Consider the following 24,245-nt stretch of genomic DNA (forward strand, 5'->3'; position numbering starts at 1 on the left):
AACACAGGAGCAAACTGCTCCCTGGGACTTCATGGTAATATTTAGCACTTAGAATAACTTCTCTGGCACTTCTTATCCCAAGGTAGTTAAAAAACGTTAATTAAGGATTTAATTAGTTGTTTCAATTTAAGTAATAGAAAAAAACATATCTAATTACAGCTGGCTTCCCGAGCCTCTAGGAAGGATTACCCGGTCGACGCCGGCGCAGCCCTGTTTATCAGCCCTCTCCTTTCTTCCGCCACTCCAAGACACTCACACACACAGTCCTCACGCCACAGATAAAAGCAATGATTGCTTGCTACATTTTTTGCCCCGAGGGTCATCTTACTTGAAATTGATCTTCCTCTTGCCCGGAGCTAAAGAGATAGGTTTCCCCTATGGCAGGGATGGGTCTAGTTCTCTGTCCGCCGCCCTGAGCAGGCGTCTTGCACACAGCAGGTGCTCTACACGTTTGTCGAACGGGTCTCTGATGAGATGACCTTCCATCACACATCAAAACCACAGCTTAAGACCCGGCTAGGGGAAGGCATCTTCCGATACCAGCCCGCAACTGACACACAGGTTGGCTCGCTGTGGGAGGGTGCCTGTGGAGCGCGGTGCACGGTGCTGGGTCCCGCTGGCCCTCGGGCTAGCTCACCGCCCTCCTAGTGCAATCACACTGATCAGAAGGACCTGATCTGCTGCAAATCGGCAACAGCAGTCACCACTCCTTGAAAACAGCACGAGTGGTGCCTCACGCTTGGCAAGATGCCAGAGGGGTTCTGCTTTCGGTCTCCCTACTACTAAAAGGGTCCACGGGTGGGGTGGGGTGGGGATCAAGCCCCTCTTTGCTCCTGAACCTTTCATTGCAGCCTCTAATTTTAGAGAATTTTGCCTTGGGCTGGCACGCTAGGGATTCTGAACATGAGAGTGCCCTGAGGTGCTCGAGAGAATAGGAGTGATTAAAGTTCATCTCGCTTGGCAACTGCGGTTGGCTTCCGAAAGAGGACCTCCCGAGTCATAAGAACATAAGGATGACCGAGGGGGCAGGGAGGTCCCAGGTGGCATGAGATGTGTGTTCAAAGGGGTAGGAAAGAACGGGGAAGAAGCAAGGTGGGAATAGTGAACATAGCTTACAGCAAAGGAGCAGAAACAAATGGAAAACGGGGTACCAACAGCTCATCAGGACTGGGCCAGTCATCAGGCCTAAACAATTAAGTATTCTGATCAGAGATAGCCTGCTCATGATAAATTAGTTGCAACAGCTGTAGGAAAACACCCTAATCGTCCACACGGAGAGTGACAAATCGCTTTCTCAGCACTTCACAGAACAAACGAAAATTCAAAGCTGAAAGGTGTCCTGGAAGACGTGAAACAATCAGGAGGCTCGCTAAAGGAAGCAAAAAGTTCTAAATCTTCATTTATGATAAATATCCAAAACGTCGGGGCTAGAGCATTGGAATGTTAAGGGAAAAATAATTTCCTGCACATTCAGGAGAAACCGTCTCCCGCTCATCAAGCACGATTTTCAGGCTCTTCTCTTCTCCCTCCCTTCCCCCCCTGCCCCCCCCCCCCCCCCAGCACAGCACAGCACAGCATGCTTCACCTGATGGGTTCTCAACAGCCCAGTTACCGGGTTCTCGGGACAGCCGCAGCTAAATAATCCTGCTCGGTTTTTGGCCCCGGGGCATCGTCTAACTTGCCGGGGCAATCAGCGTGTGCACAGTTCATGCTTTCTTTCTGCCAGTTCTGTTTGGCATTGGAAAGAAAGAAGGAGCTTGGAGAGAAGCTGAGAGCCACACGAGAAAGCTAGGGGTTTGCAATCTGCTGGATTGAAAAAATGACTCCGATGGGAAAATATACGTCTCACTTAAGTATTTCTCCTTTCCCTCGGCATACATTAATTAAAATGAGTATTTTTTGGGGCCAGGAGGTTGTCATGGCGTTGACAAGATCTCCACCAGATGGTTGGGGTGGATGAGGCCAGATGATTCGTAAGCTCAGGGAAGTGAACTTCCCACAGGCTGACGCCCCCTGTCCTCCAAGTGGACGTCTTGTGCACATTTGTATCACAACGACTGCCCCTGCTCTCAGGCTGAAGCAAGCGGGAGGACGTGTCTGATAGATGTCTGGCCATTCCTCACTGCTCCGTTTCAATATGGGCTCTAGACGCTGCAGCGGGACGATGCCCTTGGGTAACAATTTGTTCTTTACTGCCATCTCCATTCCTCTGCGATCGAATCCGGCAGCGATGCCGGCTGCCAGGGAAGGATGTGGCACTTTCTTGTTGGGGTGGAGGGGACACTCTGCTTCTTGCCTCTTGGGGGCCTGTGACAGATAGAAGAGACATTCCTTCCTGTGCTCAACTCACGTCTCCATTCTCAGTGGGGTCTGGTGGGTGTGGCTTTGTTCCCTGAGAAGTCTCAATTCAGCTCAGGGAAACAAGAAACAAAACCCCCAAAGCCCGAAAATGAGGCAACCTACAGAAATCCCACGGAACATACGGAATCGAGCGTTGTAAGCTAAAAAGCCTCCCTTTCTGCCAGTATTTCAAATCTGGTTGTGTGGTTAGAGGCGAATAGGTAAAATGAGGGCAGGGAAACTTTTATACTCTGGTGTGTGGTTTCTGGAAAGCCCAGAGTGGAATGTTTGCTGAGGGTGACCTATTTGGAACCACACCAACAACTTTTGAAATACTGCTTTCTGGATTTCAGTCAGACGCACATTTAAATCAAAGTCTGAGGGCAGAGCAAGGGCTTCAATACAGGATTGCCTTCTTCCTGGCACGAACTTATCTTTCAGGAACTGGAACCTGTTTATTAGGACCCCTTAAAGCAAAGACTGTTCATTATGGCTTGGAAAATCATCTGGCCAGTTCCTTTCCCATAAAAGTGGGGGGTGGGCAGTGGGACTTGGGTGGGGGTAGGGAGAAGACCCAGGGGCTCCTCTATGTGACTGGAGGAGGAAAATGATGGAAGGGGTGTATTTGTTCACGGTACTTTAAAAAATCTGTTCTGAGGCAAACATAGCTCCGAATAATTTCATTTCAGCCCCATTTTGGAAATGATGTGAAGAGCAGAGGTAGACCAGAGGCGGCCCCCACCAGTGGTCCTCCCTGAATCTCCAGGCCACATGGCCGAGATCACACAGTAGGCTTTTTTACGGGAGGAGGAGGAGACATGTGCTTCTGTGTTCCAGCTCTGACTCCTTCAAGAAGCTTCTCACAGACTTGGTTAGAAACCGTCCTAAAGTGAAACAGTTCTAGGAAAGCTGTTTTCTTGTCCCATTTCCCGACACGTACTTCTTCACGTTTATTAAAAAATCTAGGTTAAAGATGTGAAATCCTGGCTTCTGTCCCCTCCCCCGCCTCGAACATCTGTAGCAAATGATGAAGTCCTAAGAAGTGACCAAGATGTGCAAATAATGAAGCAGGGGAAAATTCCACTTTGTTGCCGCGTTTGGGCAATGGTGGCTGTCTGCACAGCCATGGTGAACGCAGAGGGTACAGGGGGAAGGTGGCACAATCGGCCGGTGAATCTAGAAATGTCCAGAGAGGTCAATTGCGTTAACAAGGGCAAAGCTGCTTTTATGCCTCTCCACACCCCAAATTCCTAACCCGGCCTACTCCTACCGGTGACAGAGCCAGACGAGTGCTGAGGGGTTATTTGGGGTAGCAGGCAAGCACATGGTGTCTTCATCTACGTGACTAAAGGTCACCAAAAACTCTCTCTTGGATCCGTGTCACCGTCTTCCCTGCCCTGGAGCTGACACGTTTCCCTTTCTGCTCTCTGGTTTAAGGTCCAAGGGAGTCACAGACAGTGCTTCCATCAGCTTTAAGGCAAACTGGTTGATCAAGTGAACAAGATGCAGGGAAGAGAGCATGGCAGGAACAGTCCTGGCAGGGGTGCCTGAGTCAGGGGTCCAGTTAAGGCTCTCAGGGAGTGTCCAGGGAGCCCAGGTGGCTAAGGAACTTGATGGGGGTGGGGGACACAGAATGGGGAGCGAATGGAGGCCAAGGATGACCACACGCTGACCAGGCACTATTGCCCAGGCCTTCCAGTGCGGACAACTCACAAATCACTGGAAGTTACACATGGGCCAGCTTACCCAGCACGTACCAAAGTGGATTTAATCTTCACTTTGGATTCAGGGTCAAAGGCGTAGCAAGAGCTCTGTCTCTGGGTAGGCTCTGGGGTCTGTCAAGGAGAGCTGTATTATCAGCTCTCAGGGAAAAGCCTGATTCCCCTATGAGTCAAAAGTCGGGTCTGAATCCTGCTGCTGTCCCCGACCACCTGTATGTGTGGGGCTAAGATCGCTGAGCCTCTGTCTAGGCCAATGTACTTGTGTTGAGCCTACTTATGTACCAGGCATGGACTGTGTAGGCTCACAGATGAGTAAAGGTCACCGCCCTTTCCACTCCATTATTTATAAAAATGAGAGCCTTGTATCTTCCTGGCAGGCATCAAAGAAGAATGGACCAGGCCATGCTCCATAAACTAAACAGCCCTACAGAAATGACAGGACTTTTCCCGGTAATGGGCCAGAGTAGGGTTTCCTACACAGTTCTCTGAAGTATGAGCAGGGATTCTATTAAAATAAAACCAGTGTTCCTAGTCCACTTTCTTCCATACTTTATACATTGGTTTTAAATGTTTTCCGTGCCTGGGAACTCAGGGAAGTGGCCGGGGTGGCTTGTGTACAAACCATATTTTCTAGTTTCTGTATTTGATACTTTGACATTTGGGGCCTTGCTGACCCTGGAGGAACTGTTCCTTTCTGGGTTGGCCAATTCCTAGAAATAGTGAATAACTCACCTTCCCATGCATCTTGCACAGGCAAACCAACCCATCTATAACCCACACCCCAACCATCTCCTTTGTGGGTCTCTTCTACTCTGGGCTACTCTTCACTCGCCCTCATCACCCAGGCATTGAACAGCTACAGGCAGCCCCTCTACCCAAGAGCCCACTGAAATCATTCCCACCAGGCAAACTGAAGCCTGTTTACCCTGCCTTGCTCCTTCTTTTCCACAGCAACCACACGAGTGGCTCTTGCCCACATCTTCTCCCATTTGCCCCGCCCCCGGCCTCCCCTGCTGCTTCCGCTTGTGGCCTCCATGGTGTGCTGTGCCTGTTTTGAGGGATCTGTGAGTAAAAACCTCTTCTTTCCTGACAGTCTTTCCATGTCTGTGTGTCTCACCATATTTGACTTAAAACAAATCTTGGGTACCCTGAGAGCAGCTTGGTACATGGGTGCAGGACATCTGGCATGCACAGGTACAGACACCCTGTAGCAATGGCACACCAGGTGGAAGGGACAGGCCTGTGTGCTGCAGCTATAAGACTCATTTCAACTTGGATTTGTGGGAGGCAGCAAAGCACTGGGGTGAAGGGTAGGAGTTCAGGGTTAGAACGGGTACGAGTGTAGGTCCCCCACTTCCCATGTGTGTCCGTCAGATTCTTTATGCATCACTTTCCTCCTTTGTTTAGATGGGATGATGCCAACAGGACCACTTACGGGGTTGGTGGGAGGGTTCAATGAGATTATCAATGCGAAGACTGAGCCCAGGACCTGGGACTTAGGAAGCACTCCTAAGGTGAGCTATTTTTACTTAACCCATTGTGCAAGGTTTATTGAGAAGTAACCTACAAAATCAAATCTGAAGTGTTCCTTAGAGTATGTTAAACCATATTTCATAGGTCAAGAATGATTGAATGTTGGTGATTTCATAGGGTTCCATCTTAGAAATTCATTTGTCTCTGACCTTTGTTGTTGCCTATTTTCATCCAAGTGAGAATTATATTTCAGTTTTTCCACAATTAGATTTGGGGACTCTTGTCTCAAGAAAGCCCCCTAACTTTGGTTTGTTCAACAGGCTCTGGAAAGACACGCTGGCACTCTTGGTTTTAAATTTTCCACTTTCAGTGCTGTGTGTTTATAGCAGTAACAGCTTCCAAAAAAAAAAAAAAAACATCACACATAATTTCCACACATTCTTTCAGGCAAACAAACATTGTCTCAACTTGAAGCGAAAATAAAGCTCTGCTAGTTTAAAAAAAAAAAAAAATCCAGGTATTCACAATGAAGCCTGCCTCTTTCCCTGAAACCCTCTAAACTGTGATAAGTGACAGGAAGCTTCAAAGTGATATCCTGCAGCAGCTTAAGGGAGAGTTGTGGAAATGGAAATTAACAAAGCATGCGACCGCTGCTCACCAGCCAATCACGTGTTAGTTCTTAATTAAGTGGTGCACTGTTGTCATGGGGACACGTGGGAGCAGCATCCCATAATTCCCACTGTTTTGGCACTCCGGGGGCCAGAGTGCCTTTCCCTTCCTCGCTCGCAGCCACATGGGATATTCTGCTATTCCGGCAGCTGGCATCATGGCCACGGCACACATTTTAAGCAAATTCTAAACCACTGCTTCTATTAATTCAAGGGTAAAGCTGTCTGGAAGGAGCACCACCAGCGTGAGGAGTACCATTAAAATTCCTCCGGAATGGCATTTAGTATTACGATAGGGCGGTGTTTCTCTAAGTCCGTGACCCCTTTCATCAAAACCCCAAGGTTCCTTTCCAATTGCACAATCCCAGCCCCACCCACAGATCTCCTGAACTGGAATCTGCATTTTAACGAGCTGCCTCACCCCGTGAACCCCGCACCAGGACTGGCATCATGTTGGGTGCTCTACGTGGCACCTCTTAGGTCAGTTCTTTAACTCGGTAGCCTGATCAGCTATCATTTACTTATGTATATGGTTCATTAAACATTCCTCTCATGAAGTTTAGGAAAGCCTTTCAGATGAGTCAGGTTAGGCATGGTCAGGCTTTGGCTCTATCCCGTTTAGCCCGGATTTAGGGCCCCACTTGCGAAAGCTGACCTCCCTTCACTTCCAACCACTTAGGAACACTGAGCCCTGTTTGGGTGGGTTCCCAGAGGGCTGCCAGTTGGCCCTGGAGCCCATCATCCAGGCATAAGCCCTGAACGTTAGGCTTGAAAATCACGTTGGCAAGACCAACATGCTTAGCATCTCGTTGGAGCCTTTGAGACAAAGCATGTATATTTATGCAAGCCACAGAGAGCAGGGGATTGTCTAAGGGTGATGGGAAGATGCCGGATAGCCTCAGCATTAGGACTCGGGGCCATTATGTTGGCCGGTTCTAATGGAAACTCTGCGACTAATTTGGTGGGGTAATGGACCCCACCGTGGGTCTGGAGTTAAATAACAGTGACAGCGCCTGCCTGAGCCTGGGCTGCCGTCAACTTCCTGGGGCCTCATCTTTCCCCGTTTGTTCTCCTTTGGTAAATTTCTCCTTTCCTTTTCTCTCTTTCCACCATCCCTGTCAACACTTCCTTCCGTTTTTTCCCATCTCTGTGGTCTTATGAAATGATAGATCGTTAAAAGTGATCTGTTTTGTGTTGAGGTGGGAGGCATGGAGCAAACCAAGCACGGCCTTCCTGTGCTGGGCTTCACCGTGGGGCTGGGGGCTGGGGCTGGTTCTGCTGGATTTCTGGCATTGGGCCTGCATTCCCATTTTCCCCAGGTCAGAAGTGAAATTGAGGGTGTAAGTCGAGTTTAGAGGTGCAGCCAGAGTTCAGACCATTAGTTATCTGGGTAATTTCAGAGAGGACGATTTTACTGCTTGGCTTATCTGCTTGATAATTCATCCAGTGTGGATTGCTGGCTCATCACAAAACGGCCACTTCCTGTGCACATGGGTCAGAGGGAGCAGAAGACCTATGTCCCAGACCCATGAACACATGCTCACAACAGTAGTGTAAAAAGGAGAATTAAGATGCAGAAACCAAGGTTATGGAGTTTCACGTCACAATGCAGCCCTGTTCGGCTGTGTGGAGGCTGAGCCTGTTCTTTATTAACTGTAAGTTGTTTCTCACAGCACAGAACTATTCCATCAGCCTGAAAATAAATAAATGAATAAAGTGCATTTCAGTGGGACTTTGTGCCCCGGCATAAACAAGTGTGGGAGTGTGTTCTTCTCGAACGGGAGATAACATTTACGAGCACAAAACGCATCTCGGGAACATGAAAATCCAAATGCAAATATGAAAAGCACATATTCTCACTCCTCCTCCCTCAGTGAGTCTTCTGCCCCCATGTGCACGTTTGCATGATAAAAGACACTGTCGCAATTATATGACAATTAAAGCTTACCATTGTTGTAAGAGCGAAAATTTCCTACAAATTTTATGTATTCATAAGTTGGAAATTCCTTTGGGTTCAAGCTGCCTCTGAGAAGATGGCAATAAAACTCTAAATCGTTGTCAGCTGGGCCGTTAAAGGAAAAAGAGAAAAGGAACGTGAATATGACATAGATTCTAGACTAAACAAGTTGTGTCTTTGTGTAACTCTTGGGCTTTGGTCTGCACCCGGCCTGGACATTTCTCTCATTAGACTGACTCTTGGACATGGTTTTACGACCTTTGCAGAACAGGGGGCTTCCCCCCATAATTTATATAGATATTCTGCATTCCATACTTGGGCCCAATTAGTCTTAATTTGCTCACAGATGTCTGTGGTTGGTTATGTCGGCATTGATTAGTTCTGGTTGTTTTCATATGGTGTATTAAAATAAAGCTGCTCGTATAGAGCTGCTCTCTTTAATTTAATCTTTTCACGTGGCTTTGAATAAAATCAGATGTACAACAGGACACATTATTCACGGAAAGCGATCTGAGGCCTGAGCAAGTAAGTGCGAGGCCCTTGCACGGTCTCCATCAATGTCGGTGCTTTGTGAAAGGACACCCAGTTCAGAAGGCACCGAGCCTGGCCTTCCACCCAGGTTGCCAATTTTGAGAAAATTCCACAAAACCTGCAAATGTATATAAATAACCAGATGACAGCCTCAGGAGAGGAGAATTTGGAGTTTTGACCTAATTATTCAGTTTTCTGTTGGTGACTTGGATATCATACAAATCCAGCACTACGGTGTCCCCTAAAATAAGCACATTGCGCCCTGACTTTTGCATTGTTTGTTACCAAAAGACTCTCATGTTAAAAAAAAAAAAAAAACTTCTTGTATTACATGCAAAACAAATTCTTCTTAAGTGCCATGCTTTCAAATTTTCCAGAGAAGTTAAATGTCATACATATGCCAAACTCCAGTTTTAGCTTTAAATTTAAAATATACCTCTAAGGATCTTGGAAATATTCTGAGTCGCAAGGAGAATTGTTCTTAAAATTAGTCCTCCCTTCTTAATTCATTCTAACCTCCTTTCAAAAGTAAAACTCTTATCTTTATATCTTGTAAAACCAGTAAAGTTAAACTTACATTTTAAGTATTCTGGGGAGGGGGAATCTGTCACAAGCATATGGGAAGAAAGCATTTTATACACTTCTGAATGCTCTTGTTCTGGAAGGAAATTTAACAAATTCTGATCCATGACATCTGACTGAAAAAGAAAATAAAGAACAAAGGTACACAACTCAATGAAGACGAAAAACAAAAGCAAAAGCCAAAACTGAACATTGAAGGCAATTCAGAACTGGTTTCTGAAATGAAAATTTCAAGATCTGATTTTCTGTGAGACCCTCGAATTTATCACTGTCATCCTGAATTACAATCTAGAAGGGTTTGCTTGCTCCAGGGCAAAAGTATTGCCCATAGGCCCGAGAAAGAAGTAGGAGTTAAGTCGGACAAGCACGCGGAGTCCTACTCTTCCTGGAGGACCCCACCTGCTGACACTCCTGTGCTCTGGCCGGGACAGTGGGGGCAGCGAGGGGTCCCCCAGGCAGGCCCACTTGCTCATGTGAAGGGTCCTGAAGAACGCGTAGGGTTCCTTTTCCATAGGGTTCCAGCAAACGAACACCTGTTTACTTCTTAAAGGTCTCCTCAAAGGAACTGTGCTTTTTTTCTGAGTGCCTGGGCACTGAATCTAGATACAGCTCTGTCCGATAGAACTGTCCGTGGTGATGGGAATGATCTATCATGTGTGCTGTCCCTTATGAAAGCCACCAGCCACGTGGCTATGAGCATTGAAATGTGGCTGGTATAACTGAAGATTGGTTTTTAAAAATTACACTTATTTTTTATTTTTTAGAGAGAAAGAGTGTGCGCATGCGCGGTGGGGGGGCCAGAGGGAGAGAATCCCAAGCAGGCTCTGCATCCAGCACGGAGCCTGATGTGGGACTCAATCTCACGACCCTGCTATCATGACCTGGGCTGAAACCAAGAGTCAGACGCTCCACCCACTAAGCCCCCCAGGTGCCCCTGAAGACTGAATTGTTAATTGTATTTAATTTTAATTATTTTAACTGGAACTTAAAAAGCCACATGTGGCTAGTGGCTCCCATATTCACTAGTGCGGGTGGAAGCTGACAGAGGAGGGAGAGAGAGAGAGAGAGAGAAAGAGAGAGAGAGAGGGAGAGAAGACAGGCACGTTTCTTGCTGCCTCAGGCTCCCTCAATAAACTCATCCTTTCCTATATTTTTAAACACAATCTTACACACTCTTATCCAGGTAACTTTCTGTTGTGCGCCCCCTGGGGACCAGAGGTTGACATGCATCCCCAATGTCGTTCTTTTTCACCCATACCTCCTCCCCTGTGTTCAATGTCCCCATGGTATTGCCAACTGGTCACTTGCCCATATCAGACACCCTGGCGGCATCCTCAGCTTCTCCTCCTCCCGCTCTCATCTTCACATCCAAACAATGTCCAAGTGCTGGGACACACCCCTCCCTCAAATTCTCTCCGATCCTCTCATTTCATTTCCATGACCTCGACCCCCAGTCTAGAGCACCATCATTTCTTATCTGGGGAATGAACGGACCAAACTGGTCTTCCCACATCGACTTCTGTCCCTGTCCAACGTATTCTCCACCAGCAGGCAGAAGGAGCCCTGTATCAGATCAGGTTGCCATTGTGCTTAAAACGATCCATTTGCAAGTGGTGCCTGGCTGGCTAGGTCCACAGTGCATGTGACTTTTGATCTCAGGGTTGTGAGTTTGAGCCCCATGCTGGGTGTAGCCCTTACTCCAAAAAAACAAAACAAAACAAGACAAAAACTGTCTGTTGGCTGCCAAATGCTCCCAGGATGAAGCCTGAACCACCCAATTCAATTCTGAGGCTCGTACTACCCGCCGTCCAAATTTCCGTTTCTCCAGCTGGCCAGCTTGCTCTTCCTTCTGGGCCTTCCCCAGGCTGCACCCTGAGGTGTGTTTGCCTAACTCCCGGGCATCCTTCAGGTCCCTGCTTTGAAGGCACTGCCTCTGAGGAAGCATCCAGGGATGCCACGTTGACAGCTGGGGCTCTGGCCTCTGAGGCCCCCTGCTCTACGTGTTCTGCGGTCCTGTCACAGCCGGGGAGGGGAAGGTCTGCCCAGATGGGGAGGCCTGTGAGGGACAGGCCGCGTCACGGCAAGGTGGAGAGAACCCCAGAGGTCGGGACTGAAAGCTGGCTTTGCCCCCTCATCAACCAAAAGATGAGGAAGCTGGGAGGGTGGCGTGAGCTGCTGGTCAAGGGCACACAGTAATCACTCAGCGAATGCTCCGTGGGATCAGGTGTTTCATAACCATTCAGGAAAGTTCTCAAAGTTTTCTTGTTCGTTCATGTGCTGATGTGTGTCCTCTGCCTGCCTCATCCAAGGGGAGCTCCAGGAGAGCAGGGGCCACGTCTGCCTTCTTCACCCCTGGGTGCCTTACATCGAATGGTGCTCGGCCTTCGAGAGAAATGCATTGACTAGCTGAAGGAAGTATGGGCGGGGGGCAAGCATGACAACAGGAGTAAAAACAAGGTACCCCAAGAACACTGAGTGTGGTGTACAGACTCCAGTCATAAGGACAGAGAGGATCCCAGGGAAGGACTCCCATGGGGAGGAATCCCTGAGCAGGAGCTGAGGAACAGGATGATATCTGCGGGGAGCCAGGGTACTCCAGGCAGGGGGCACGGAGGAGAGTGGTGGAGACAGGTGTTGCAAAGGGAAGTGAGGTCAGAGCCAAGAAGGCCGCAGAGGAGTGAGTGCCTTGTCCTGTGTGCCTGGGGTGGGGAGGACGGGACCTGCTGAGGGACCGAGAGGAAGGGAGGGCAGGATTGTGCTTTCTGGCCTGAAGAGAGAGGGAACACAGGTCACCACCAGGCTAGAGATGGTCAGTCTGAACAGGCACAGGGAAAGGGAGACGTGACGCACAGGAAGGAGAGTCAAAGAGGTCACTCGACAACAGAATCCACCCAACACCGACTGAGGGCCACCGTGTGCCAGCTACTGCCTTTCGCACCGGGAAGAAACACAACGAAGCAGGCGAGGCCCTCCCCTCTTGCAGCCAGCAGTCCAGGGGCTGTGAGGAAGGGTGACACCACTTGGTGGCGGAGGAAGGACAGGAAGAGGAAAAGGAGGGACTCCCAGCTTGATGGCACCCGGGCGTGATCTCCGTGGGCAAAGACTCTGTGAACCCCTCACTAGCCTGTGCTATCATTTTCTCCCTCGGGCTCTCTCCAAGTTCCTTCCGATGTTCTTGATTTTATTTTAAGCTCATTCCCTTTAGTTTTTTAGATGATGACTAATGCTCACAGATGACAGTAGTCTTTCTTCTTAAAGACATTGCAGATAGAGACACGATGACTAAGTCACTCCATGGCCTTTTCTTGGAGAGCCAGTTGGAACCCCCTTCCCCCGAAGTGAGTATGACAGAGAGCTGGGTTACGGGGCTGCCTGACCTAGCTGCTTCTGTGGAAAACAGCTGGCAGGTCACAGGGCTGTGGGGGCACCTTGGGCTATAGGTTCTGCACAGAATAAAGATGAACCCCGGATGGAGGCTGGTTGGGGGGGTGGTGATGAGGATTATGAGTTAACACCCAGAAAGGGCTCAGAGCCGTGCTTGGCACAGAGCAAGCTCTCTCTATGTACTCACTATTATATTACTATTATGCCATTTCCGTGTGCCGACAACGAACACAAACAACGATAGTTGGAAAATTCAAACCCTAATGCTTACAGGGGAACAAATCATATCTGCAATTGAACTGTCCCTTGAATGAGTTGAGCTCTGTTTATTAAATTGACAGCAATTACAGAGACAAGGGAGGGCACGTGCCATCCGCAGCCATCTTCCCAGCTGAACCACAGGGTCGGGAACATCATTTACCTCTTGGAGACAGAAGGTTCTCTACCCCAACTTACTGATAGGTCCTTGGCTGCTTTCTCAAGGATCGTTACCAAGACTACTTTCACTATGAACGCCTGTCCTAATTCCAAATCGCACATTTCCCATGTTTCTTCTTGTGCCCATTGGGAGCCTGGAGATGACTGGGAAGTGTTTCGGGACACAGCAAGGCATTGTCCTCTCTCCCTAGGAACCAGCAGTCCCAGTTTGGTGGCACCCAGCAGAGTTAAGTGCGCCTACCCACGGAGCGCACAAAGCCCACCGGCTGGGTTGGAAGGGAGCTGGGTGGACACTCTGTGTCCTGGCAGTTCTGGCTGGAGATGTGTTGGCCACAGTGAGAAGTCTTGGAGAAGGGGCAATCGTGAGATGTCGTGGAGAAGCCTCACACTGCGAAGAGGCAGGAATGGGCTCCCCAAAGCAGTCAGGACCTTGGTCTCCCTAAAGGGCCAGAAAGTTGCAGGCACACCCAATGGGCTTTGATGCCGTTTAGATTCAGAATCAAACTGATAGTCCAATGGTAATGCTTTCAGAAGCCACTACAGGGAGTGGCTTTGACCTTAGAGTAGTGAAGAATTATTTAGGATAGAGAAGGTAGCAACGCTAAAGAATCTCTGTGCATGGAAAGAACCTAGAGAGGGAGAGGTGGGCCGCAAGATGAGAGAGTGTATTTGTAACACATAAGCCATGGTGTAAGTCCTAAAATTAAGGTTCAGTGTTAAATGCTGTCTTGTCACCTAGCAAAACTGGGAGGCCCTCAACGAGCCCAAATGAAAGTTCTCCTTCACACTCTGCCCCCGTGGAAAGGTCCCTTGGCTAAATAATGCTCCTTAGACAGGCACAGCTCCTGCTCAGCCCTGAGTGGTGGGTTTAGCTCCCTGCCAGCCTGCGGAATTATTCAAATAAACCACTCTCACCCCTGTGGGAATCGGGGGGTGCCCCACCCTCTTGTTACTACGAAGCCTGCTTCTCACAGCCCCTGCTGGTTCACTGCTCAAGCGTACGGCCCCGTGTGGCCCTGCGTCCTCGTCTCCAGGCTATGAGTGCATGAGATGGATAAACCGCTGTCGAGCTCCCCCGTCCAGTGTTGGGTGTTGTGCATTCAGCGGACCCGTATCCCTAAGGCAGAGCGAGCGAGGCAATGCAAACGGTACCCGACAGAGGATTAGTGTCTAGAACATGGAAAGAATGCCTCCAAATTACAAGAAACAAACCAGACAGTTCAGTAGGAGAACGGCAAAATACCCAAACAAGCACTGTGTTCACAAAAGAGGAAACCCAAATGGCTAACAAGCACACGCCAAGATGCCCAATCTCATTAGTAATCAGGAGAAAAGCAAGTTAAAACTCCATGAGATACATTCATGTGCGAGACTGACAAACGCTAAGAAGTCCGACACTCCACGCTCTGTGACATGGGGCGCCTAGAACCCTCGACTCTACTGGTGGACGGTGCAACCACTGTTAACAACGTGGTGTTGCCTGGTACCCGGGAAGGTGTACCTACTCTCCAGTCTGGCCATCCCACCCATCAGTTCTCTACGGCCTGCTTGCAAATGCGCATCAGGAAGCACATGCCGCATGTTCACAAAAGCCCCTTCCAAGAGTTCCGACCCGGAACGGATGCAGAAATGTTAGCACATTCCTCCGATGGAATACTGGGCAGCGGCGGCATAAACCCGTGACCGCCACTACTAACAGTGTGAGACGATGGCTCTCACAAGCAGCACGGAGCAAGAGGCGTCCGCTTCCCAGGGCTCTATTTTCCCAAAGTTAACCAGAAGGGAACGCTAAATCGTAGTGTTGAATGGCAAATCAAAAGTTGGTAGAACTACAAAGAAAACCAAGGATACAATGATCTTAAAAGCCAGGAAAATGGTCATCTCTGGCTGGGAGGAGGGGGGTGTGATGGGAAAAGAACAGACGGGAGCTTCTCTGGTTCCCAGACATATTCTGTTTCTTTGGCTCAGTGACAGCTACCTGTATGTTTGTGTTCTCTTTACCATGAATTTAAACACTGAATGTATGTTTTATACATACCTTTGTGTGCATGCTTTATAAAAATCAAGAGGCACATTAAAGCAGAAAAACATCGGGGCACCTAGGTGGACCAGTTGGTTAAGCGCCTGCCTTCGGCTCAGGTCATGATCCCAGGTCCTGGGATGGAGCCCTGTGTCGGGCTCCCTGCTCAGCGGGGAGCCTGCTTCTCCCTCTGCTTGTGCTCTGTCTCTCTCTCAAATAAATAAATAAAATCTTTAAAATAAAATAAAGTAAAATAAAATAAATCTAACCGGTGACCTGGACTCTTTTAACCTTTGACCAACTCTTAGCTGCATGCAGCCACACCTGCCACAGCCTCCTAGACACAGCAACCCCCAGCTGGGCCCCCACCCAGAACCATCTCTAACCAGATGCCCCAGACCAGGTGGGTTCTTTTAGCAGGTGAGGGCGGCGCGGGGTGGGGCGGGGAAGGAAGGGCGGGGCCATGTCTCCTGGGAGGTGTTTCACAGATTTGCTACTGTGCTGCGTGGTAAAGTAAGCCAGGGGCTCTGTCTTTCCTTTTCTGTGACCTCCTCTCCCTGCTGTGACCCTTGTCGTGGGAACCTGACCCTTTATTCTACTTCTATCTTGTATTACTTGCTAGAGCTTTCACTGGGAGAACCAGCATTCCATGGAAGTAGTTTTTGGTCTGTAGATTTCTCCACATTTATAATCACTTGTGCCTTAGATTATTTTCCTTTGGGGACGTGGTACTGTCTGTGCCCATATTTCTCACTTTGGAGGCATTTCCCACTCCCGTCGAGCTGTTTGCCATTGCTCCCGAGATAGCAGCCCCGTTTATGAACTCAGCCCCTCACTCAATGAACACTTAAGGCACATCGGGTCTGTGCTCAGGGCTGGAGACAGGACCTCTGCCTTACGTACACGCTTAGCATGGTCCAGCTCATTAAGCAAACACTGCAATCATTAACAAATCAACACAGCCATCCGGAAAGTTAGACTCTTTAGAAACTCAAACAAAAGTCCAAATAGGAAATACAGTTTATGCCTACTATGGGCCTCTCATTTGATTCTGCCTCAGACATATTCTTTCCCAGTTCCGTCGGAGGCATGTGACTTAGTCCCTTCGATCTTTCCTGGAAGGTTTTCATCCCAGAAGCTCCCTTTAGCCCTTGGTCTTCCATCTGCATGCTCTTCTGCCGGGCCCACATTGCTTCTTTGACTGCCTGTGTTAATTCTAGACACCGAAATGTGCTGGTGTCACCACCACAGGAAAGTTTTGACTTTGTCTTAAAACCATTTCCTGCTTTGAGCTATTTTCTTTTTTCTATCAACTTGGGAAAGAAAGTTCTAGAATATTCCATCAGAAAATTGCTGTACAAAAATCTGTCATGTGAGCTTTTGCCATGTCTGAGTTTCTAGCAGTAGGAAGGAAACAGAGAGATAGTAACCTCGAAGGTCTCAAAAGAAGAAAGGAATTCTTGCTGCTTTTTATCCCTCAATCTTCCCAATCACCGGTGGGCCTCCAATCCCAGGCCACACAAGGGGCAGTGGGACCCAACCCCAGGCATGACAGCCTCTGATCCCAACAGGGGGCACTGCAGCCGGGGCCCATGGCCTCCTGCCCCCTGCCCACACTGCATCTCTGTTGGATACGCCTTCCTTCAATGGCCCCTGTTCCAAGAAGACTGACCACTGCCTTCCAGTTCCCCATCCTCTCTTCCTAAGAATTACAATTCTCCATTGTAAGGATGGCAAATGTGATTTAGCTCTAATTCTGTGCCAGGTACTATTCTAAGTGCTTTATACCCATGAACTCATGTAAGGGACTCTTAATGGCGCTTGGTACATTGTGAGTGCTCAATAGAAGTTAAGCTATTTTTCTATTAGTCTCTAATGGTTTAACAGGTGAAATCTCTAAACAACATAGCAAACTCTTAGGGAAAAATAATCTCACGTGGGGCTTTTCAATGGCTGCATCATCCATGGACAAGTCCTGGGCTCATGCTGAATAATAAATACGTCCAAATCAAGGTGAATGAAGCCAACAGCAGAATTCCTGGAGAGCAACCCCAATCCTTGGCATCAGGAAGATACCAGAACCGAGGGATAAGGAGCTTGGGTTCTGAGGGCAGTTGCACCTGGTTTAAGGCCCCTGCTCTGCCCTCACTGGCTGGGCCTCCTCCTTTGTAAAGTTGAGGTGATAGGGGTGTAACTTCCGGATGGGCTCTTCTGCTCAACCAGCTGGTTACTGATGGGTACCAGGGAAGTGTCCATCCTTAACTGCCCTTGTCCTCCCATGAGAGTAAAGATGCAAGTGAATGCTAAGCAAAAAATGAAAAGAAGGTGGTGCTCTTGGTAAAAACCAGATAATCTGAGTTAGAAGTAAACGGAAGTTAAATTTGGGGATTGTCCGTCCTGGGCTCCACTGGAGAGCTCAAGGGTTGACTCTGTGTGTGTTTGGGAGTGGGTCTATGTATACATATGCATGATTCATATGGGTCTAGCATTAATAAGCTAGAGACGGGATCATTTCCGCTCCTTCCAAAGTTAGGAAATACTTCATAAAGGTGGTCCTAAATTGCTCCGGAATTTCAAATCAGAATTCTCTGCTCACTTTCTAAGTCCCCTCTGCCATGTATGGCAACTGGGTCATCAGATAATTACGAGAGCATAAAGCAGAACAGTGCAAATCCTGTTTACTCAAACAGCTCTGGGCTCTTGCGTTCCCGGGCCATTAAGGAGGCTCTGTGTCATTGCTTTCAACCAGCGCCATCATGGCCCAACCCTGTCCATTCAAGGCAAAACACAAGCCCCTCCAAAGAAGCACCCCCTCGCTTCTTCTTTCCTCAGCCGCCTCAGGTCAGCCCGAAGAAGCCAGGCTGATTGGATGGGGTCACTTCTGTGTTCCTCGTATCAGCCTCATCACTATTCTGGCTTCAGAGAAAACCAAGATGAAATTGCACTCTTGCCTCCTTGGGGCTAAGTGAGAACTAGCCTCTCTGACAGCTATCAAGAGGGGAGAGGACGCCCCAAACTTCATGCACCTTGGAGATGGTGCAGGGAGTGGGCTGAAACACAAAGGTTAGACAGTCAACGGGGTCGTGCAAAGGCAACTGCCTCGCAAGGTAAAAGCTACTTTTCTGGAATGCACCACACAGTGACCAGCAAAGGAAGAATGCAGACAGCGGCTCTGATCTCCACACAGCGTCATTTGCAGAAACGATGTGATGGGGAGTAGCTTCTGAGGAAAAGTGTGACCCAGGACAACATGGAATCTTGGGCTGGTAGCAAAGCTGGGCTCATCCCCACAAGGCAAGCGAGCTGCTCACGGAGCAAAGCCACGTTACTCCCTGGCAGGTGCGGCTAAAGAGAGGCAGCCATTGTCCTCCAGCGTCTTCCTGGCCAGGATTTCCTTTGTACAGGAACCAGGGGAAGCGGTAACCCTCCTTACCACATCTGTTGGCTACCCGCCCATGGTCGTGCTGGGAGCGGGGAGCGGTGGGGTTAAGTGGTTTGGCAGGGCTTGTGGGGAGGAGAGAGAAGAGAGGAAGTTTTATCCCCATCAGGATGCTGCTGGCAGAGCTGTCATTCAAAGTCACAGTCTGCAGGAATAAACAATGGGGTGGCAGGAAAAGGAAGGCTGGCCAAACTCCTTTGAGGGATCCCCAGAGGCAGACCCTCGGCCAGCCACGTGCTGCTCGTGCTGCTCGGTGAGCCAGGTCCTTCTGACTGGCGGTTACCAGGGCGCCGGCCAGGCTTAGGCAGAGAGGAGGAGGAGGAGAGGGAGGAGGTGAGGCAGAGAGGGAAGAAGGCAGGGAAAGAGGGAAGAAGGGGAGGGAGGAGCACCTCTGAGGGCTTCTGTCAAACAGCATGCACCCCGGGACGGCAGAGCTTGTTCTCCTGCCCACACCCTCCCCATTTCCCCAAGGCCGCCCTGGTCCAAACACATCTCCTCAGAATATTTCAACTCTCCCCCCACTGCCCCCATCACCCCTGTCATGGATTCTTTAATAGCATTAAGTGCCATCACCTACTTGCAATCTCAGACTATGTCCCCAAACCACGTCCCATCTCTATCCATCTGCTGCGCGTTCCTCCACCAGCTCTCAGTTGACCCAGGAGGTCGGCTTTTCCCTCTGCAGGGCATACATCAGCCTCTGTCCAGGCTCTAAGATCTGCTAACTGTGCTACGACTCTCTCGTCAGCTTAGTTCCTGTGTGGTTTCTGGGGCACAGAAGGATGAGGACCTGCACCCACATTCCCCGCCCAGGGCTCGGCATGTCGAGATCTTGGTGCCTTGTTCGTTCTAGAACAGCATATTCCTGCACCTGCCCTTCCTCTAAAAGGTCCCCCGGGACCCTGGCCTCACCTTGTTGAGGACGCTCTTTACCCCTCTTACACACGGGCCCCCTCAGATCTACATCACCCCTGATCTAAGACCTGAATGCTTCTCAAGAGAAGACGATAATGCGGCCTGGCAAAGGCCAGTAGAGCAGAAACTTACCGGTAAATGCCCGAGCAGAGGCGTGATACTGTCAGAAACATAGAGGATGCTGCCGTCCGTTGTCACTGCGATGATGAAGCCGTCCAGGGCCTGCAGAGAATCCAACAGTGGAAGGCTCCTTAGTGGCGCTTTTACGGAGGAGGATGTCACTGAAGCAAAGGATCCCCTGTGATGACACTGACTTTATTTTGTAATTCTTAGAATATTTCCACAAATAACCTCACCGCACTTTTCAGCCTTGCACACAGGATCGTTTCATATGCAGAATTCGTCTAGCCCAGGCAAAGGGTTTGTGAAAGCACTCAAGGGCTCCCTGGAAAATCTGACCCCTTGGTATCCTAAAACTCAATGTAGCCATGGAAATTACCTATGTAGTTTTAATGGTAAACATCCTGTTGGGCTGAATCAGAAACATCACAATTACCATTAAAAAGATGTCAGTGATATTTTATGGTTCCCATCCCCTGACTCCCAATATCGCTTTGAGTTCAGCGGAAAACATTTACCGGAAGGTATTGGACCCAACAGATGCATTAACCCCCGTCGGTCAGGGTCGACCTCTGCCTACATTCATTGCCACAGGAGGACTACCTCCCGAAGGACCTGCTTGTAGGGAACATTCACATTACGTGCTGAGTGTCTGCTGAGTGTGAGGCACGCTGCTCTAGGTGCTTCTGATAGACAAGAAAGGATGTAGGCCGTTCATGTTTTCTCACAGACACTTCTGTTTTGTTTTTAGATTCCTTACTGGATGCTCACGATGCTTTCGTAAGACACATCTGAAAGTTGATTTCTAGAATTCAGACTGTGTAATTCAGCAGTGAGTGGGGTCATCCTGGCAACGGGCTGTACGGGTGCCCGGAAGAGATGAAAAACAAGCCCATCTCACCGGAAAACGAGTGTCTGGGGGAGTAATATGCTCGGGTGGACGGTTACTGTAAACCTATCACTTTGTACTGACTGTATCTTGGAAACAACATCTTCCTCGAGTGTGAGAATTTTTCAGCTTTAAGGGAAAAAAAAAAAGCCACGCTGAAATACGTGCTTAGAAGGTTCTGGAAACATTTTGTATGCACTCAGCTAGCTCCTCTCAGGGTGTTACCGGAAGTCTGCACGGCCAAAGAGGCATTAATTCTTTCAGTCGGGAGGGTGTAGCTAAGTGCACTGCAACAGGAACCGGAAACGGGCCACTCAGTGCATGGTGCCGGGATGAGTGAGAGCTCTCTTATCAGGAAAACGAACGCTAGGGTCATTTATTATTTTATACTCACATATTGCAGGATTTAAGACTGAAAAATATATTAAAGCATGCTTCTTAAGGGGACCTCATCCTTTTGGGTTACATCCATGGTTTTCAACTGGGGGCAGTTTTGCCCCTCCCGCCCTCATTGGGAGACATCTACTGATGGCAGCAGACATTTCTGGTGGTCACTACTGGGGTGGGTGCTGTTGGCATCTAGTGGGTAGAGGCCAGGGATGCTCTAGAACGTCCTACAATGCACAGGATAGCCCCCCAACAAAGAATGATGAGGTCCGAGACGTCAACAGGGCCGAGGTTGAGAAATCCCGAATAAGATTTATGGGTCATGGTGAACCCAGAGGTACGTCCTGGCACCTTTTGTTTCTTTTCCTAACGGTTTCTTCATTTCTATTTGTGGCCCTCCTAAGGGGGGGGGGTTAAGAGGTGGGGGCACTGTTGAGGACGTCAGCTAGACCTTTTTGCACAAAGCAGGGCAGCATCCTGGAAAAAGAGAAGCAGTCCAAATCATCTTCCTGCTCAGTGAGCCCAAGCCCCTCTTGGATTTGTAAAGCATGTGGGTGTTAAAAAGCTGAAGGTATTTATAGATGGAAGGTAACTTTCATCAGCTTATTGGCATCTCCCATTACATGCACAAGAGGTGTGCTGAGTCACTGCTTGGAGCACACTTGCTGGGGTTCTGGAGGGTTCCATCAGCACCATCTGAGGGACTCAGCAGACTGACTGCAAAGTCACAAAGTAAAGCTGACTGTGATGGCAGCTTCAGGGATGCCAAAAATGCCATCACGGACCGCATTTTATACCTGACACACACCAGAAGGAAATGATAACAGCCCTTTCTGCCAATTCCTGATTCTGATGCTTCTTGTGTTTCCAGGGACAACCTCTGGGCTACGCAAAAAGATCACTGTCGCTTTTCTGAATACAGTTCAGAAGAAACGCTACGAACTCCCTAATGGCCAGTCAACAGCGCTGCCCCTTCATCTGAGTCAACGTGTTGAGAAGCTTGTAGCCATCATCTCTGCCCACTTACACCGTACCCGCCTGGCTGGTATGCAGCCACGGCACTTCTGTTCTCTCAAACCCCACGACCATGGGCGCACACTCCCAGAGTCTGGGATGGAGGAGGGATTCACGTCGAGAGGGCACTGGTGGTGCAGCTCCCTGGGGCCTGACGGGCTCTGTCCTGACTTAAAACGGACACCTCACGGTTACCAAGACATGGCGTCTGACTTCCTCACAGTCCCTGAAACGGTTCTAGAAAAGGAGATATTGTGGCTGGAAAGGGACACACAGGAGTAAGAAGTTGCCTAGTGGCAAATGGTGACAATTTCGTCATGTGGGGACCCCACGGGGCCCAGGCCATCCGGGAGAAGACAGTGGAGGTGCAGTTACTCATCACCAGGTCTGTGTTTCCTGAAGAGCAGCAGCTTGGAACAGAAGTTTGAAACAGAGATAAACCAGGAGTCCTAGTGGGTGGGTTTCCCAGGCTCCCCAAAGCTGCCATTTGCCCAGAAGGCCTGCTTGTTGTACAGGACTCATCGGGCATGAGTCCTTTAATTTGCTTCAAGGAGTCTATACTGGGAGCCGGGGAATGTGCCGAAGGAATATACATACAAATCGAAAATCTTCTTTTTCTAGAAATTCCAGTCTCTTGAATCTCAGTTCTCCCTTTCAGCCCAAATATGTATCCATTTTTAACTTTATAAAAGTCTTGTTTCCTCAGACACTTTGGATATCTTGAAACTCAGTTGGGGCGGGGGGAAAGAAGTGTGTGCTACAGGCTCTTAAAAAGCGGCTGGGTGTTCTAGGGTTACGCGTTTTAGCTACTGTCCCTAAGAATTAAAAGATAAACCGGTTTATGTAAAGTAGCATAATGATGCATTAATTCAACATTATATTTCACAAGCTGGTCTAAATTTAACATACTTAAAATGCATTGCTTCTGGAGAAAGTTCTGTATTTTCTTTAAATATAGTTCACATGTAGATTTAAGTATCTTTCATTTTATGCAAATGATCATTAATGCGCTTATATTTCATAATATTTGGACATCTTCATTCTGGCATTTTCTTACTCCAGTACTTTCTGTTTTCTGCATAGTTAATCTATGTAAATTAAAGTTTACATCAGTCTTATACACGCACCTAAGATGAGATATAGAAAGAAGCCACTCTCCAGAAACCCTGCCAGGAACCACTGACATGTAGCCAGCGTCTAACTTCCTTTCGCTGAACTCATTTGTCTCGGTTTCCTCTTCTAAGTCAAGGGCCCAGACGTCCGTGTCTGGAGCCTTCTCTCCTTCCACTGTCATGTCCGTACACTCCCAGCCTACTCCCCAGTTGAGATGTCAGAGCACCCCGCCACGTGTTTTTATAGGCACTCATCCTCATCTGTACGGATGGGTTTCACCCAAATGTAAACACAGGACACTGAAGAAGGCCACTGGCCCAGCTCGGCCAGATTTCCACAAATACAGCCCTGCAGATGGGTGTGGGCACCTAACTTTCTAGAGGGAGAAATGTGAGCATCTTTCTCAGCCCAGAAAGGGCGTGTGCTGGGTGGAGAGGCACAGGGTCACTTATGGTAGACACCCACATGCAATGTTGATGTAATATGAGCTCAAGTTAAAAGCCTAACTTTAAAAGAAGACTTTTGTTTTCAAAATGTGTTCTACTAAGGGAAACATATAATCATATAGTCATTGCATGCTAAAGAGGAGACTCTGAGCCACAAAGACAGTGCAGAGATGCGCTTTTTCCTCCCTCTTTCCCCTCCTTCTACCTACCTGCACCCTTGTCCCTCCTGGGTCCCCACTGGGTGTCCTCTAGTTGGGAGACCATGAGCGGGCTCTCCCTGCACACACTCACATCCAGTTTTGTGATTCTTGCTTATACTGCCAAACTCAGTAGCCAAAAAATAAGCAATAGCATGCAGGGCTTCGAGGGGTGTCTGTTTCAAGACCTCTTTCCACAGGGTCAAGGACAGCTGTTTACTTGAGCACAGGGTCTTATGTGGAACAAGCAGCTACATTTTGATTTGCAACCAATTAAGCTAATTTGAAAGTGCATTTCACCTCCAACATCAGCTGGGTGAATTCTTCATTACTGAGGAATGAAGGCTTCCAGTCCTGCTGAATATCACAGATTTCCGTTTGCGCTGAGACTTCTAAAAAAAACCAAAAAACATAAATAAACGGTTATAGTCAAAGGCACCTTGGGATTAGAATTAACAAATGAAGCCCACTTATTTCTATGTAATTTTGTGTCAACTTCTGCGTTGCATAATTAAAGAAGCCAGGATAAGGAAATAGGTTAGGCTGATTTCCAAGGACTAAGAACTTTGGATGTAATGGGCTTAAAGGCGTCTCTGGATGTTTTCACACCC

The 24,245-nt window shown here is 48.7% G+C and overlaps 1 protein-coding gene across 4 annotated transcripts in view; it reads right to left on the bottom strand.

Annotated features, from left to right (window-relative positions):
- Positions 1-24,245, bottom strand: part of NPAS2 (neuronal PAS domain protein 2) — a 152,632-nt gene that overhangs the window by 31,664 nt on the left and 96,723 nt on the right. For all 4 annotated transcript variants that reach the window (XM_045771664.2, XM_045771663.2, XM_045771661.2 and 1 more), the window contains exons 4-7: positions 23,935-24,026; positions 19,601-19,690; positions 9,268-9,388; positions 8,151-8,264 (exon numbers count right to left, since the gene is read on the bottom strand). In XM_045771664.2, the coding sequence (XP_045627620.1) occupies positions 8,151-8,264; positions 9,268-9,388; positions 19,601-19,690; positions 23,935-24,026 (417 nt within the window). The remainder of the gene's footprint in view (positions 1-8,150; positions 8,265-9,267; positions 9,389-19,600; positions 19,691-23,934; positions 24,027-24,245) is intronic.

This window comes from Ursus americanus, chromosome 7 (genome assembly GCF_024610735.1).
Source record: "Ursus americanus isolate L20-20 chromosome 7, mUrsAme1.1.p, whole genome shotgun sequence".
Taxonomy (NCBI): Eukaryota; Metazoa; Chordata; class Mammalia; order Carnivora; family Ursidae; genus Ursus; species Ursus americanus.